The 17,456-nt window shown below is 37.9% G+C and overlaps 1 protein-coding gene across 5 annotated transcripts in view; it reads right to left on the reverse strand.

Moving 5' to 3' along the window:
• Positions 1–17,456, reverse strand: part of NBEA (neurobeachin) — a 661,454-nt gene that overhangs the window by 60,432 nt on the left and 583,566 nt on the right. For all 5 annotated transcript variants that reach the window (XM_055542371.1, XM_055542373.1, XM_055542372.1 and 2 more), the window contains exons 46-47: positions 14,427–14,546; positions 3,371–3,523 (exon numbers count right to left, since the gene is read on the reverse strand). In XM_055542371.1, the coding sequence (XP_055398346.1) occupies positions 3,371–3,523; positions 14,427–14,546 (273 nt within the window). The remainder of the gene's footprint in view (positions 1–3,370; positions 3,524–14,426; positions 14,547–17,456) is intronic.

Below are 17,456 nucleotides of genomic sequence, written 5' to 3' on the forward strand. Positions count from 1 at the left end.
GGACATGGAACAACAGACTGGTTCCAAATAGGAAAAGGAGTTCGTCAAGGCTGTATATTGTCACCCTGTTTATTTAACTTCTATGCAGAGTACATCATGAGAAATGCTGGACTGGAAGAAACACAAGCTGGAATCAAGATTGCCGGGAGAAATATCAATAACCTCAGATATGCAGATGACACCACCCTTATGGCAGAAAGTGAAGAGGAACTCAAAAGCCTCTTGATGAAAGTGAAAATGGAGAGTGAAAAAGTTGGCTTAAAGCTCAACATTCAGAAAACAAAGATCATGGCATCCGGTCCCACCACTTCATGGGAAATAGATGGAGAAACAGTGGAAACAGTGTCAGACTTTATTTTTCTGGGCTCCAAAATCACTGCAGATGGTGCCTGCAGCCATGAAATTAAAAGACGCTTACTCCTTGGAAGGAAAGTTATGACCAACCTAGATAGCATATTCAAAAGCAGAGATATCACTTTGCCAACAAAGGTCCGTCTAGTCAAGGCTATGGTTTTTCCTGTGGTCATGTATGGATGTGAGAGTTGGACTGTGAAGAAGGCTGAGCGCCGAAGAATTGATGCTTTTGAACTGTGGTGTTGGAGAAGACTCTTGAGAGTCCCTTGGACTGCAAGGAGATCCAACCGGTCCATTCTGAAGGAGATCAGCCCTGGGATTTCTTTGGAAGGAATGATGCTGAAGCTGAAACTCCAGTACTTTGGCCACCTCATGCGAAGAGTTGACGCATTGGAAAAGACTCTGATGCTGGGAGGGATTGGGGGCAGGAGGAGAAGGAGATGACAGAGGATGAGATGGCTGGATGGCATCACGGACTCAATGGACGTGAGTCTGAGTGAACTCCGGGAGTTGGTGATGGACGGGGAGGCCTGGCGTGCTGTGATTCATGGGGTAGCAAAGAGTCGGACACGACCGAGCGACTGATCTGATCTGATCTGATCTGAGACAGCATGCTAAAATCCTTACTACCCCTATGTGATTCACTCAGCAAATATTTGGTGACTAAATACTCCTGCAGGCACCAGGGCAGATATGACTGAGAAACTGAGAATCACTCAACTCGGAAACCACTCAGTACGTAGTGGGTTCTAGGGTTGAATTTGTAGATGTAGTATCTTTACACTGATATCATAGTCAATATTCAAGTATGTGGGGCTTCCCTGGTGGCTCGTGGCAAAGAATCCACCTGCAATGCAGGAGATATGATTTTGATCCCTGAATTGGAAAGATCCCTTGGAAAAGGAAATGACAACCCACTCCAGTATTCTTGCCTCGGAAATCCTATGGACAGAGGAGCCTGGTGGCTACAGTCCACAGGGATCACAAAAGAGTCAGACACAACTTAGCAACTAAATGACAACAATAACAAATTCAAGTATGTACGGGTACTGTGGTAACAATGGACTACCTGTTCTAAAAATAAGCATAGATTGTTAGAAACATGCATCACTAAAGTACAGATCCTTCACATTAAAAGATAAATTAAAGAGATAAATCTCTTGCCCAAGAAGATAGTGTAAAATGACAACATATATCCAAAAGTACCAATTTATAGATTGAGAAGTGAGAGAAATCCTACAAAAAAATTTAGGTACTACATGATATCACCTCACTTCCCAGGTGGCTCAATGGTAAAGAAATTGCCTGTCAATGCAGGAGACACAGGTTCCATCCCTGGGTCAGGAAGATCCCCTAGAGAAGGAAATGGCAACCCACTCTTCGATTGTTGCCTGGAAAATCCCACGGAGAGAGGAGGCTGGGGGACTACAGTCCATGGGGTCACAAGCAGTCGGACATGACTGAGCACACATGCGTGTGTAGAAGATATTACCCCAGGATGAGACTAGATTACAGATGATCTATTTAGTAACTTTAAAGATAGGTTAAATGAGTCTTTAAACTGAGTCTACTGCCTCAGTACCAACTTTCTAGAATAAGTATATTGAAAGTAAAATATTTCTTAGAGACAGAAAAAATAGCTCTAAAATTGAAGGCAGCATGTGACTGACTGACTGTGACAAAAAGAGACACAAAATCAGGGGTAGGGTAGAGGAAGGGATCACATACTTCCTGATCCTGTTTATTCAGAAAAGGCAAATCTTTATAGAGACAGAAAGTAGATTAGTGGTTGCCGAGGGCTGGTTGGAAGAATGGGGGCAATTGTGAGGATGCTAAAGGGAAATGGGTTTCTTTACAGGATAATAAAAATGTTCATAACTGACTGTGGTGATGGTTGTGGAACTCTATGAATAGACTAAAACCCACTTTTTTTTAACTTTAAATGGTTGACTTGCATGGTATGTGAATTATATCTGTGTGATATATGTGAATTACACAGCTCTTACAAAAGAAGGGACTCGGGGATATATGAGATCCACTGTAATATGTGGGCATTATTTGGATTCTAATTCAAATAAATATACTGTCAAAACAAAATAAAACATATTTATGGGATAGCTGGAAAAAACTGGGAGTGAAACAGGGTTAAAAATATATTTTAGGTCATTGAGTTTATTGATCTAATTCTTCAATTGGCCAAGAACCAGAAAAAGAACACTAGAGAGGTTGTTTGGTAAATCAGTTAATTCCATATACCAAAACCACACTGAGACTAAAATCTCCTTAAATATGGATAAATATATTAAAATCTATAAAATAACCACATGCAAACATTCTATCAATATCTACACATTCTTTTACACCAGATATCTGTCATACAGATTTAAAAAGCAGTGGCATTTTCCATCTAAGAACGTTTACAGTATGAGTCTTCTCTTAAAGTCAAGTATATGATACTTTAAGGTATGTTTCACCCACTTCAGTGTTCTTGCCTGGAGAATCCCAGGGGCTGGGGAGCCTGGTGGGCTGATGTCTATGAGGTCGCACAGAGTCGGGAACAACTGAAGTGACTTAGAAGCAGCAAGGTATGTTTCACAGCTTACAATTTCTTACAGATAAATATGTTCTAAATGTACACTATTTTGTTTTGAATATTTTATGAGTGAAGAAAGAGAACAGATACAGCCAGTAGACAAAAATAAGGAATGGGCATTAATGTCAAGCATTTTAGAATATGTTGCATTAGTCAACAGATGCTCATCTGATTGTGTTCTCCTAAGGGAGCATAAATAACTAAATTACCATTCCTTTATTAGTCCTCATGAAAGGAAAATCCACTTTACAATAAAGAACACTGTCAAAAGACAACTGTAAAATCCTTTCTTTTTTCTCAAAAAATTAACCTTGTATTTATAGATGTTAAATGAAAATTTGTTAATAGCTAAAAATATAAAAAAACTACAGAATATTTTTTACTTCCTTGTGACTGCTCAAGAAAAAACAAAATTGCTCTTACCATCCTGTTGATTCGTACAAAGTCTTCAGGTTTTTTTGCCCAAGGGGGAAGATCAACATCATTTACCACTACTTCATCTTCTCTGACTCCAAGATTATATCCATTACTGTTGACAAACATCTCCGGAAGGTAATAGAACTCTGGAATTAGTTCCTGCCAGGAATAAAAAATGTAGCATATTAAACCACTTTAAAAATCAGTTGAACAGAAGTATTAATTTATAAAAACTATATAACAGAATTAATTTCTTCACTTAAATCCAGTATTTTATTACTTGATTCTAGTCTTCATTTAATTTTCTTCATATAAGAGCCTAAGAAGATATTTTTCTTCAACAATATGCTTGACAAATTATAAGATTTTCAATCTTATCTTGCCACAGATTACTTAAGAGAAATGGGTTACAGAATCAACAATAGTTCCCAACAGTATTAGTAAACAAGTATACAATGCCATATATACAAGTCTATGCTGTTCAACAAAGTTTTCTGAATACTATTAAAATACAAAAATATAAAAAAAGCTTAAAGTATTGCTAATATTGTTTAAAAATCATGCAGCATCTTCTACTTTTCTTTTTGATTCCCCTGGCAATTACAATACATGACTTTCATGAAGAGACTCAGAGTTCCACTTTATAATTTGGCAAAATAAATTATTCTTATACCTACCACTAAAGAAAACTAAGAGATAATGCAACATAATAAGTTTTAAATATTCTGCACATGCCACTTGAATAGTAAATTCTTAAACTGAATGCAAAGACAACTTGTGTTACTTAGTGTATGTACATACGACATTAACAACTGGGTTCAAGGCAAACTTGTGTTTGATGCACAATGTCTAGCATGTGGTTTGCGTAAATTTAGAATAAATATGCCACAGAAACTGATTTCACAACCTTAAAAATTTCTGTTGTCCTTTCTTTTAAAAAAACAACTGCAGGAAATGAAAACAAAAAACTACAGTTTTTATGTATACCATCGAAAACACGAAAAATACTAATCTTTACAAATATCAAGATGAGGGTGAAATTGACTTTATACTGTGAAAATTATAAGAACATTTATTTGAGTAACATGTCCAACATGGATGGCATAGTAACCAAAATTTGCATCTCACTATGGATACACAGGGATGCATAAAAACATTAAAAAAACCCCCAAACTCCCCCAAGCCACAGAAAGGAAAATAAAAACCCCACAAAACAAAGCAAGCAAGCAAACAAACAAACAAAACAGAACAGACTCTGAGTTCTTCAAATAAATTGGGTTCTTCAGCCCAAGAAATGCATACACACAAGCATTCTCTTTACGGTTCTCATACTAAAACCAACATTTATCTGCTATAGCATAAGAGAGTTTTCATGTGAGCAAATCCTCTGTGAGAAATTGATCCTTATCCATTCTTATGATGATAAATGTGAACCATAAGAAATATATAATAATGTTTACTTCTCCAGCATTATCAGAGTTTGAACAGATTCACAAAAATGAATTTTCTGTATAAGCAGAGCTTAGGTTTTTAAGAATCCATTTCTTCCATTTAAACCATTTAAACAGAAATTTCCAAAATCCATTACATAATCCCCAATATTTATTTATTCACGTAGTAAAGTCTGAATACCAGACATTTTGATGGGTACTGAGAAAACAAATAATGAACAGACATGGCCTTACCTTTGAGTGATTCATATTCTGGCCTATGGGGCAGATGTATGAACTGGTGGTTACAAGACACAATAATAATGAAAGAAGTACAAACAAGGCACAAGGGAGCAGGAAGGATAGAGCAGGCAACTCTGGCAAGTCAGAAAAGATTACACTGGAAATGGGACATTGAGTTTGATAAAGATGGGGAAGGGGCAGGGGGACCAGCAGAGAGTACTGCCAAGAAGTGGCAGGAACTGAGTATGCGTAGAGTGTAGGATATTAGGGAACAGATCAAGATAGGGGGATGAGGCATACGGAGTCAGTTGATTAAGGAAGTTTTATGTCCACCTAAGCTGTTTGGATTTTGTACTGCAATAATTTTAAAGAAGAGCTATTGCCATGGTTACATCTGTTTTAAGGCAAGACACTAAGAGTCAAAGTAAAGAATAAAGGTGGAGAGGAGGGAGCTCAGGCATATAAAAAGGTATATAAAAAGGGTGGCTCAGACAGTAAAGAATCTTCCTGCAGTGCAGGAGACTGGGGTTCAATCCCTGGGTCTGGAAGATCCCCTGGAGAAGGGAATGGCTACTCATTCCAGTATTCTCGCCTGCAGAATTCCATGGACAGAGGAGCCTGGTGACTACAATCCATGGGGTCACAAAGAGTTGGACACGACTGAACGGCTAACGCTTTCACTGTTTGAGAAAACATGGGAAATTAGTTCAAGATGTAGAACATTGCTATTTGAATGTTACCCATTTTATATATGATATAGAGTAGAAGGAGCCTCCCAAATGGTCCCAAATGGGGAGAGGAATGAAAGCTCGCACAGTTGCTCCGTGTAGAGGGTGATTTATATGTAAGAGGCTCACATAAGTCAGGGATTTCCCTTCTGTCTTTTGTTGGATGTTTGTGTTCATGTTCTGTGTCCAGAACTATACTACATAAGCTTTCTTAAGGACCAAGAGGGATATGCTGTACATCCACATGGATACGGCAACACAATTTATTTTTTTATTTAGACCGCCCAAAGAGTTTCAGTTTATCTTCAACTGTTTCGGTGCTCTCATGTTTTCCGTACATATTATTTTCCATTGTTTCCTGTGGAATAGGGTCATATAAAATATATGGTTATCATTAACCTACATGCCTCTGTAATACTATTTAATATTTCACTGAATGTTATTCAGTTATATTTGCAAAGGCATAAGAAGCCTAGGATTTTATATTAATAACAATTTGGGCAAAGCAGATTTTGAGCCTAATGTTGTGAGGTTTATATTTTGTTGAATCCCCCACAGCTTGTGGTGCTATACTCTGTACACAGCAGGTGCTCATTAAATATTAAACTGTTGAAGATGCTAGACAAAGTTATTTTAATATCACTAGAAATCCTCTGGGGAATATGCAAATGGTTGGAAGAATGCTTCAAGATAGGAAAAGAGCCAATGGAGTACTTGAGTAAACAAAAGAAAAAAGGATGCATGAAGAAATAAAATTTGCATCTCCTGACAGGAAACTTTTGAAGCTTAAAAAATGTTATCTTGTTTATTTTAGTTATGCTGAAAGGTGCAGAAGTGGAAACGAGTCCAATTTAAATTTATGAAAAGTTGATTTTAACAATGCTAGAAAAGTAGCAAATCTGAAAACGTGGAAGACCAGGTCCTTTTCATTTTAATGTGAGCGCTCCAGAAAAAACGGGCTGGAAACTGGCTGCCACCAAAGAGAACAAAGTGAGGCTGAGGAACCTCCACCCTGATGGTTATTTAGGGAGGGTTCAACAGGAACACTCGGGAAGGCTTGAATTGTGCCCAATCATGAAAAAGTAGGACCATCAGGGCCTTCGGGATGATCCTTAAGTGAGACATTTTCTCCACTCTGGTCCTCTTCTGGCCGACCAGACCATGGTCATAAATTAGGGTGTTAACTAAGATGTTGGTGTAAGCTCTTGGTGGCTTGACATTTGACAGGATGAAGAAACTCTCCCTGAATCACTCTGTCAGTTACTTTTGGTTTTTTAGGATACAGATTAAAAAAAAAACACACACACACAGACACACACACACACACATTTTAAAGCAATATGAAAAATTCCTGAGGCACAGCATATTTGTAAAACCTTGAAGCTCCAAAAGACCAAAGTTGCAGAGCTGGGGAAAAAAATTTTTTTTTCCCCCCTTTTTCCCTGAAGGGGAAGAAAGAGAGAGTAAACCACAAAAAGTCTAGGGAGAAGTTGCCAAAGTAGCTGAGTGGGTGCAAGTTTTTATGCCTTGATTTTATTGTTTTAAAATCTTGTTTCAAATGGCATTTTGATTTTAAATTTAATACATAAATACAAGGCATTTGTACATAATTTATGCTCACATTTATATTGCTTAAGACATTTATTCTTTTTAAAATTTCATGAATAAGAGAGTTTCATCGCTGAGATTCAAATGTTAGGTCCAAGAAGATAATAATCACTATGTCTGGGCTCCAAGACAAGCAAAGAGCTGAAATGTCACATCTGGTCATTCAATCTTGAAACAGCAGGAATTATCATTTGTATCTTACTGTGTCATGCACTATTCTAAGAACTTCACATCTTTCTCTTAATCTTCACAAAATCTTCCTAGGACAGGTATCCTCATTCTTCCCACTTCACAGAAATGAACATTGAGGTTAAGTGATTTGCTAATAACTATACTGCAAATAGGTGATAAAGACAGAAGCCAAGCCCAAACACTTTAGATCCAGGTCCCTGTGCTCACATTCTGTTTTTCCTTTTAAAGCAGTAACAACTCTGTATGACTTCATTCTGTTTTAATTTTCTGTGTAGCAAGTCTCCTTTTCTTTCTTTTTTTTTTAAATGTACTTATGCTCCCGAGTCCTACTGTGATGCAAATTCCATAGACACAGATCTTGTCGGTCTTGTTCACCTGTTCACCACCGACTTGTAAGAATGGTGCCTGACATATAAAAATGGCACTCAATACCTATATGTGGAATGAAAAATAAATAGATCATTGTGATATGTTCATTAAATCCTGAATTTTTGCCATGAAATAGTGGTAAAAAGTTTTGAAAGCTGTGGTTTTCAAACTGTGTTAGTTAAAGCAGTTACCTCAGGGCTACCAGTCAGTTGTAGTGAAAGGGAAGGCTGGCAGGCTGGCAGTCTGGGGACTGTCCCTTCCAGTGGGGAAGTGCAACTTTCTGTGCATTGGGATCAAATCATTCTGAGTTGAGATCCAGACTTCTTGCCAGTCTGGGCAAATTTCTTAAGCTTTAAGAAAAAAACAGTTCTTGATATACAAAATAGTGATGTATGTGACACATACATCACAGATTGTGTATGTGACAGCAACTAAATCACAGTCTGGATGTGAGGATTAAAGGGGGGTGGCATGTGTGCAACAACACATTCCATAGCTTTATGCAAAGCACATTTTTGAAGCTATTCACTCAGTTGATAGAGTTTATCCAGTATCAAAATACATCCTGTAATCAGGTTTTTTTTTTTTTAAAGTTCTGTCACTTTGGATATTTATGTTTGAATGGATATCTATGTGGACATTTCAGATGATTTAAATGTTTTTATCAAATATTTAGACTAACTTATATGTAACCTAAGCTAAGCAGATGTATAAGTTACTTGCACTTCAGATTTTGGTTTTGTCCAAATGCACAATCAGATTCAACAGAATGGTATAAAGCAAACTGAAACTTAAAAATTTCTAAGAATTAGTAATTTACAAAGTGTTTACAACCATCTCTGTAACAGTCTCTCCCATCCTGCCTGCTATCTGGTATGTCCATTTGCCCATTCCTCCCACAAAGAGGTGGACTCTATTCTCCCTACCTCTGAATACGGGCTGGCTAATTTCAACACCGAGAATGGGACAGAATGACACCCCAGGGCTTCCACAGATGCCTAAGACTTAAGAGGCTTGGCAGCTGCCTCGTTTGTTTCCTGAGAAGCCAACCATCACATAAAACTGTGTGGCTGCCATATGACTGGAAAGATTGTACGGACAGACAGACAGTCCTGGACAGTCCCTGACCACTTCATCAGCTCAGATGAGGCACAAAACATGAGAATAAAGCCATCTTGGCCCGGCTAAGCCTCTCCAGCTCCCACTGAAGCACAGACCTGACTGGTTTCTACTGAGCCTTAACTCCAATTTCATAATGGTCAGTAAATAATAGTTGATGTTGTTTTAAGATAGGTTTGGGGTGATTTGTTACACAGTGATAGGTAACTGAAACAGAAATTGATGCCTGGGAGTGGAGTCCTGAAGTAATAAAAACATGTGCCACTGGCCTTGAGACAGGCAGGAGGCAGAAGCTGGAAGGATGGAGGTAAGGAGGTGAGGAGACTGTTGGAGGCGGGTCAGTCAGGAAGTTGCTATTGGAAGCAGGAGAAAATCAATGCATGGTTTGCAGTATGGGAAAAATTAACCTGATGCATGCCTGCAATCATTTCAAAGACAGAAAAAGATCTAATGAACTTATGCTTCTGGTTAAGGATGTTTCTAAGCAGAATGTCAAAAGTGACCACTGGTTTCTTGTAACAGTATTTGTTGTTGTTGTTTAGTTGCTCAGTTGTGTTCGACTCTTTTTCAACCTGATGGACTGAAGGATCCTCTGTCCATAGGATTTCTCAGACAAGAATACTGGAGTGGGTTGCCATTTCCTACTCCAGGGGATCTTCCCAACCCAGGGACTGAACTTGTGTCTCCTGTATTGCAGGCGAATTCTTTATTGCTGAGCCACCAGGGAAGCTCCTTTACTAGTACATGGATAAAGTATTATGAGCTATGGAATAATCTGCTCAGATTTAAAGCAGTACTTAGAGAAACACAGGGGCCTAGGACAATCTTGTCAGATTCTCAAAATTAAAAAAAAAAGTTCAGACAAGGATATTCTAAGGTGCTGTAAGTAAAATATAGCCATAGGTAAAAGGGCACCTGTAAAACCCTTTGTAAGTGTTCAGGAAAATTTAAGATAGTCGTTTGCAGGCCCACTTGGCCACAAAAAGGGATTCCAAGAATCGTATGAGCATGACCAAGGGCATCCTATTCACAGCCTGGAGTAGGGAGGATCCTTCTTGAAAGAACTAGTGAGCAACTGTTTTTTTTCTGATAGTGAACTATAATTTGATACACAGAAAAAATCCACAAGTTCTTAAAGTTGCTGCACCAACTTGGGCAAAAGAGGGTTTGACCCCAACTTTCTGTGACCAGGAGTTGTACCTTCCATAGTACCCCCTTTATGAACAGAGTGTCTGTTGAGGTTTACCTGTTCCTGTCTCACCTCTGGGGGCTGAAAGTACATGGGACAGATAACTTGTCTTTTTATCTTCCAGATCCCCAAATTAGGAATTTCTGCACCTCATCTGTATCTGGACCTGATAGACATCATCAGCTACTAGATTTTGAGCCTGACCCAATAATGGGATGAGACTGTGGGGGATAAGCTGAGTATATTTTGTTTGTAGGAGGAATGTGAATTGTGACTGGAAAGAGGACTTAAGAACATTTTTTTCAAAGTTGACCACAACAATCCCATCAACCTCCATGTACTTCTGAGATGTGACTTTGCAGCTCATTTCATGGGGATGTGGAGTCCATTTATCCTGTCCCTTGACTTGGGCTGGCCCTGTGACTTGCCTTGACCAAAAACAATGCTATGGAGGTTAGTAACAGTACGTGACTTCCAAGCCTAGGCAATAAGTGGATTTGCAGCTTCTGTTTTTTATTTTCTTGGTAGGGAGACACCATGAAAAAAAATTGTGATGGTCTTCCCAGACAGACTATACAAAGAGAGGGAGGACCAGACAGTCCCCATCAGTTCCAGCCATACTTGCTAAGGCACCAGGCATGTGAAGGAAGTCATCTTGAACTTTTCAGACCCAGAGGAGCCAACCAATTGGACCCCACATGGATCAAGGACAAGCTGTACCTTGAGGAACCTTATTCTGATTGCAGAACTCTGAGAAAATAAATGGTTGCATTAAAAAAAAAATTTTTTAAGCCACTAGTTTTGAGGGGTGGTTTGTACACAGCAATTAATGATTAGAGTATGACTTGATCAGTCAATTACTCCAAACTAGTCAATGTGGCTGGGCTTCCTAGGTGGCGCTAGTGGTAAAGAACCCACCTGCCAATGCAGGAGACATCAGAGACGCTGGTTTGATCTCTGGGTCAGGAAGATCCCCTGGAGGAGGGCATGACAACCCATTCTAGTATCCTCGCCTGGAGAATCCCATGGACAGAGGAGCCTGGCGAACTACAGTCCATAGGGTCACAGAGTCGGACACGACTGAAGAGACTTAGCACCAGCTGGTATGGCTGGATATGACTGTGAGATCATGCAGAAAAACCAAAGCAGCAGACCATCCAACGGATAAAGCAGTGGAAATAACCGAATGGCCCTCAGTGCTGGTTCTGGCTCCCTCTTTACCTGTGGTGTGAACTTAGGCGAGTCACTTAATATCTGTGAACCTACTTTATGGAATAGGGATAATGATCTCTATCTTATGCTACTGTTTTGAGGACTGTATCAAATAACCAAGAAAAGAGCCTGTTTGAAAACTATTGAGAATTACTCGAGAAGAATGAACTCCCCTATTACAACTGGTAAGTGCACTCCTACAGTCACGTAAGGCACCAGCTTGCCTACTTAAAACAACAGCTCTTCTATTTACTCTCTTCCCATTGACAGATTTCCGTTAACCAGCTTCTCTTTAAGGAAAGAGGCCAAGTAGTTTAAAATTTCCTAAATGAAAAATAGTGCAGAAAGACACCAAATATTATTAAAGAAATGGCAAGATGAATATTAAAACAGGCATTTTGTGTCTGTAAATGTGATTTCTAGTATGTTTTAACAGCTATACTAAAACCCCATGGTACAGTTAATAGTATTATATGTGTCCCTCAATAATAAGAAAATATCCTCAAAAAGAATTTCTAATTTACAAGCTTATGACAAGTTCAAGCTGCTGAGAAATTGGACTTGAAAGTATGTCTTAGAATGATAGAAGACCACTATTAACACTATCATAATTGTATACCTATTGCATCAAATCTGACATTCCAGTTTAATATATTTTGCTGAGAGAGCATACCATTTTATGGCTTCCTAGTGAAATCAAATCCAACCCAGACGTTTTCACTTTTCTAATATAATTCACTGCAAGGTTTTAAAACCGCCATCTCTTTTCTTCCTTTTCCCCAAGACTGATGCCCTGGCATTCGTTAATTCCACAGGAGCTCATAATGGGTCAATGAGTCAGTGGTGAGCACCTCCATTAGCTGCATTAATTTACACTATGTCACCTTAATGACATTTTGTCACAGCTCCCTTTTCTGACATCTGCATAGCTATTCAAAAAGTAATATAACAACTTTTGAAGGCATTAAGGAAAAATTAGTATAAGAACTTCAGTAAGTTGAATGTCACTGTTACCAAAACTATGCTAGAGCAGAGAAATTTTTTAAAAAAAAGGTAAAAATGAACTGGTCTGACTTAACTCGTAAGACCTCTCTTCAGAGAGGTCATTTCACCGTGGATCCTTCTCTGCCCAGCTTGCACTCATTACCGCAGGACAAGACCGACGCTAACAAAGAGAGAATAAAACCATTCCCTTTGTCCTAGTTCTCTTTTATACAAGACCTTAAATCTACATTAGGAGATACTGCAGAGGCATTTTTCTTTAGAAATATAAAAACACTGGTCCTGGGACTGACATGTAACTAGGCGAGATATCTGGTGATCAGAAGAATCAATAAAATTCTTAGGATAGAAGGTAAAGCCTAAAACTCTACCTACATACATAAATTAGGATGACTGACTCATGTGTGGGCTTGTGAGGGTGAATGTTTGAATGAAGTTGAAAAACCAAGTTTCTGTTTCCTGATGATGTCAAGAGTCAAGAAAATGGTGTCACGAAAACAAGCATTTTCACTTGAAAGTTTGATATAATATGGACACAGGTCTGAATTAAGATAATTAATAATCTTATGTAGATAGAAAGCCTTAAAATATAGATAAGAATATTTAATTCACATTTAAAATAGCTATTGAATGCTTTTTAAAGTTACTGTGTTAATTCTAAAAGCCTACTGACTCCCCATTTTATGATAATTCTCAAAGCATTATTAAATAAGAAATGGATTCTCTTCTTGATATCATTCTTTGTAAATCAGTTTAAATGATGGTTTATGGATCTTTCAGAGTTGAATTCCTTAGTGAAATCATAAGTTTGATAGGAGGAAAATATGGGCCTTCAGAGTTTCATATAGTAAGAATGCATGTTAAATTATCTTATTTCCAAATGTGAATACATTGTACATATAAACTAATATTCATTTATGCAAACTCTGACAGCAACAAATAAGACACATAAAGATGCTGCAGTTTACTTGGATCCATTCCTTTTGTTTTCTGCTTTGAAAGAAACTAAATAAAAGTTGTACTCATTCAATTTCTTATAGTTCAGTAACACTGTAACTGCCTTTTAAAAATGTTTGCAATAGATAAGCATAAACATGTAAATGACAATTTTTACTTTAATTCACCACCTTTTGTTGGATTAAAACACTAAATGGAATGATACTATAACATTTGTATATTCAGCAGCATGAGTGGCAGTGATGAGAAAAGTCTGAAGAAAAAGGGATTAAAATAAGAAACGTATACCTATGTAATAACCGGATCATATAACCTTATCAGAAAAACATGAGGAAAAAATTGAAGAACAAATGTATTTTAATGTTTTGAATAAGACTATTTTTTTAAAAATGAAAGTCCATACAAAGGAGTAATACATCTTTACATGTACCAATAGGTAAGCCAGTAGAAACAGTAAAATGACTCTGCTCTCCGGCTGGCCCAGGATATTATGTGTGTGTTGGTTTAATCTAATGTGTATTGTTGCGTAGTATCCCCAGGCACAGTCAAGTAAAAGCTAAGGCTGTACAGAAAAGCCTACATTTTAAATGGGTCTTGTCATTAATGCTTTATTAATTGCCCCAGGCTACGTAAACCCAAAGCTGGGCAAGCTATAACAATATGACACATTAAGGTCAAATCCAATTCCTGCTGTGTTTTCTGGAATGGGCCAAATATTGAGTTAACAGCAGGAAAGGCAATTTATAGGCTTTTCTTTCCATCTACCGATTATTCGATCTAAATTAGATGGGAATTTTTTAAAATAACAAAAACATCTTAACTGAATCATATAAAAGAATCTTGAGTCATTTTCTGTGACACTCAAAATTATTTTCAAGTTCCTCTTAGGTGTACCACATAATTTTAAAATATAATGGAACAAAGCTGCAGAATAAAGTATCTTATACACCCACTTAAACAAATAAAAATTTCAACACAGTTTGAAATTAATATCAACAAATAAAAGAGCTTACCTTTACATCAGAAGTATCTCTCTGACTAGTTCTCCAAGACCTCGCGACGGACGAGAATGTTCGATTAGGATGGTCAAATTTTCCATCATTTGCATTCAGGAAGAAGGTTGTGAAGGGTTCCTAGAAGAAAAAAAAAAAGAAAGTCAATAATTTGACCCTTCCGAACACAACTGTTCTCTTTCTTTGTAAAACATGACTTTTTTGGAAACCCTTTTGAGGTGGAAACCATTTTGAAACCCTTTTGAGACCCTTTTGATCCTGTCTTTTGAGGCAGGATCCTGTCAGGAGGGGCTGGTCTGAGTCACTCTGGGTCGCTGAATCACCTGTCACTCTGCAACCTTGGCAGCTTATGTTGCTTCTTGGCCTTCAGTCTTCTGACTTATAAAATGGTGGAGTTCTAGTGCTCTGTGATTTTATGACGAATGACTTTGCATTGCTGTCAACATGTAACTCAGATCTACTTTCTCATAACTAAGGCCACACATAGTAACACTGCAAAAGGAAAATCTCTCCAATACTATGGTGTGAAAATTGCGTAGCGGATGTCCATCTTAGACTACCTGAAAGTCTCCTAAGCTTACTATATTATGACCTGATGTTTCTAAAATGCAAATCTCCTTGATTGAAATCCTGCCATAGGTTTTCAGAGCTCTTAGGAAAAAGCAGAAACTATTTGATTTGTCTTAAGAGAGCCTGAGTGATATGGAACCTGCTTAACTCTTTATCTCTTGCCATTCCCTTATTCACATCCTAGGTCTTGCCATGCTGGTGTCATTTCTTGTCCTCTGTATGGGATATTCCCTCTTCCTGCTACAAACTTAACCCTCTACCTCATCATCCTGACTTGGTTAAGCTCTTCTTATCCTTTAAGTCTCAGCCCAAGATGTTGTTTCCTTCTGAAAGACCTCCCTTGATTTGCCAAGCTCTCCTATGTTCAAATGGCAACATATATTTCCTCTAACATCCCTGAAGAATTTGTGACTGTTTTTTGAAATTGATTTTTAAACATTTTTTACTGGGGTATAGTTGCTTTATAATGTTGTGTTAATTTCAGCTGTACAACAAAGTGAATCAGCTATATGTATACATATATCCCCTCCTTTCCACCCCATCACTCCATCCCATCCCACCCCTCCATCCCACCCATCTAGGTATCACAGAGCACTGAATTGAGCTCCCTGTGCTATACAGCAGATTCCCACTAGCTGTTTTACACAGGACATATGTCAATCCCCATCTCTCAATTCATCCCCCCTTACCCTCAAGTCCACCTTTCTGTTCTCTATGTCTGCATCTCTGTTCCCGCCCTGCAAATAGGTACACCAGTACCATTTATTAGATCTCATATACATGCATTAATATATATTTGTTTTTCTTTTTCTTGTCCATCTTCCCCACTATATGAATAGGTTCCAATGCTCCCTGGAAGAAAAGCTATGACAAACCTAGACAGTGTATTAAAAAGCAGAGGCATTACTTTGCCAACAAAGGTTCACATAGCCAAAGCTATGGCTTTTCCAGTAGTCATGTATGGATGTGAGAGTTGGACCATAAAGGAGGCTGAACACTGAAGAATTGATACTTTTGAACTGTGGTGTTGGAGAAGACTCTTGAGAGTCCCTTGGACTGCAAGAAGATCCAACCAGTCAATCCTAAAGAAAATTATTCCTGAATATTCATTGGAAGGACTGATGCTGAAGCAGAAGCTCCAATACTTTGGCCACTTGATGCAAAGATCTGATTTACTGGAAAAGACCCTGATGCTGGGAAAGATTGAAGGCAAGAGAAGAAGGCGACAACATAGGATGAGATGGTTGGATGGCATCACCAACTCAATGGACACGAGTTTGAGCAAACTCTGGGAGATGGTGAAGGAAGCCTGACATGCAGCAATCCACGGGGTCGCAAAGAGTCGAACATGACTGAGCAACAACTACCAGATTCACTGTTTTATCTCCAACACTTAGATGAACTCCTGGTACACCCAAGCTGCTCAATGTATTAAAACAATCTGTTGAAGGAATGAATGAAATGACACTAAAACAAATCAGATAGGACTAGATCAACTCTAGTCCTTCTAGTATTCTGTGACTATTACCTTACTGCAACATGGTGTCCATCATTAAGTACATATTCCCTTAGCAGGAAACCTAGGAATAACGTTATCACAAGGTCCTAATGCATTTAAATTTACTGCTTTTTTGTTATGTTACTCATCATAACAAAGATGAGTATTTATTTACTTTCCTATGGTTCAGTCCCTCTCTTAAATCTAGGACAAATGACATGTCACTCCTAGGTTCAATAACGTTAAGAAATCTTTTCTACATATGTAGGTTTTATTTTTCTTAATATATGATCTCTGTTCATTCTTTTATATCTGTAAAACATACTCTGTCTCTTTAAACTCCTCTTTTTGCCACTCGTCGTAAAGTCCAGTTGTCCGGCAACAGCTATAAATATTTATATTCCTCAGTATCTTCCTGAAATTTAGTATGGCTGGATGTCATCAATTTTATAACTTTGTAACATGCCACCAATTTTCATGTCTAATACTGAATAACAGAAAAGTATGGTGAAAGAGATAAGATGAAGAATGATATAACACTATATAGGTAAAGAGGGTATTACTAATTTACCTCAAAATCAAATATGCATCCAGTAGGTCTAAATTGTTGTTTTAAGATTTTAAGTGATTTGACAGACAGATAGATGCCACCAAAAATAAGTATGGAAAAATAATTTAGGGATGTCTTTCACTAATTAATTTACTTTGTAAATTTTAGACTCCCTATTAAATATAAGGTAGTCAATGCAGCATATCTTATCACTAAATTAAAGTGGGGATAGAAAAACTCTAGAAATAGCAACAGTAAACTGAATGAAATATGACAGATCTAAGTTTGAATCTTGGTGGAACCATTCACCTCTCTTAAGCAAGTTACTTAACCTCAAGTAGGTAGCAATATGAAGTAACCACATGTCAGTTCCTTCATCTGTGTTAACTGGGAATAACAATACCTGGCAGGT

This window comes from Bubalus kerabau, chromosome 12 (genome assembly GCF_029407905.1).
Source record: "Bubalus kerabau isolate K-KA32 ecotype Philippines breed swamp buffalo chromosome 12, PCC_UOA_SB_1v2, whole genome shotgun sequence".
Classification (NCBI taxonomy): Eukaryota; Metazoa; Chordata; class Mammalia; order Artiodactyla; family Bovidae; genus Bubalus; species Bubalus kerabau.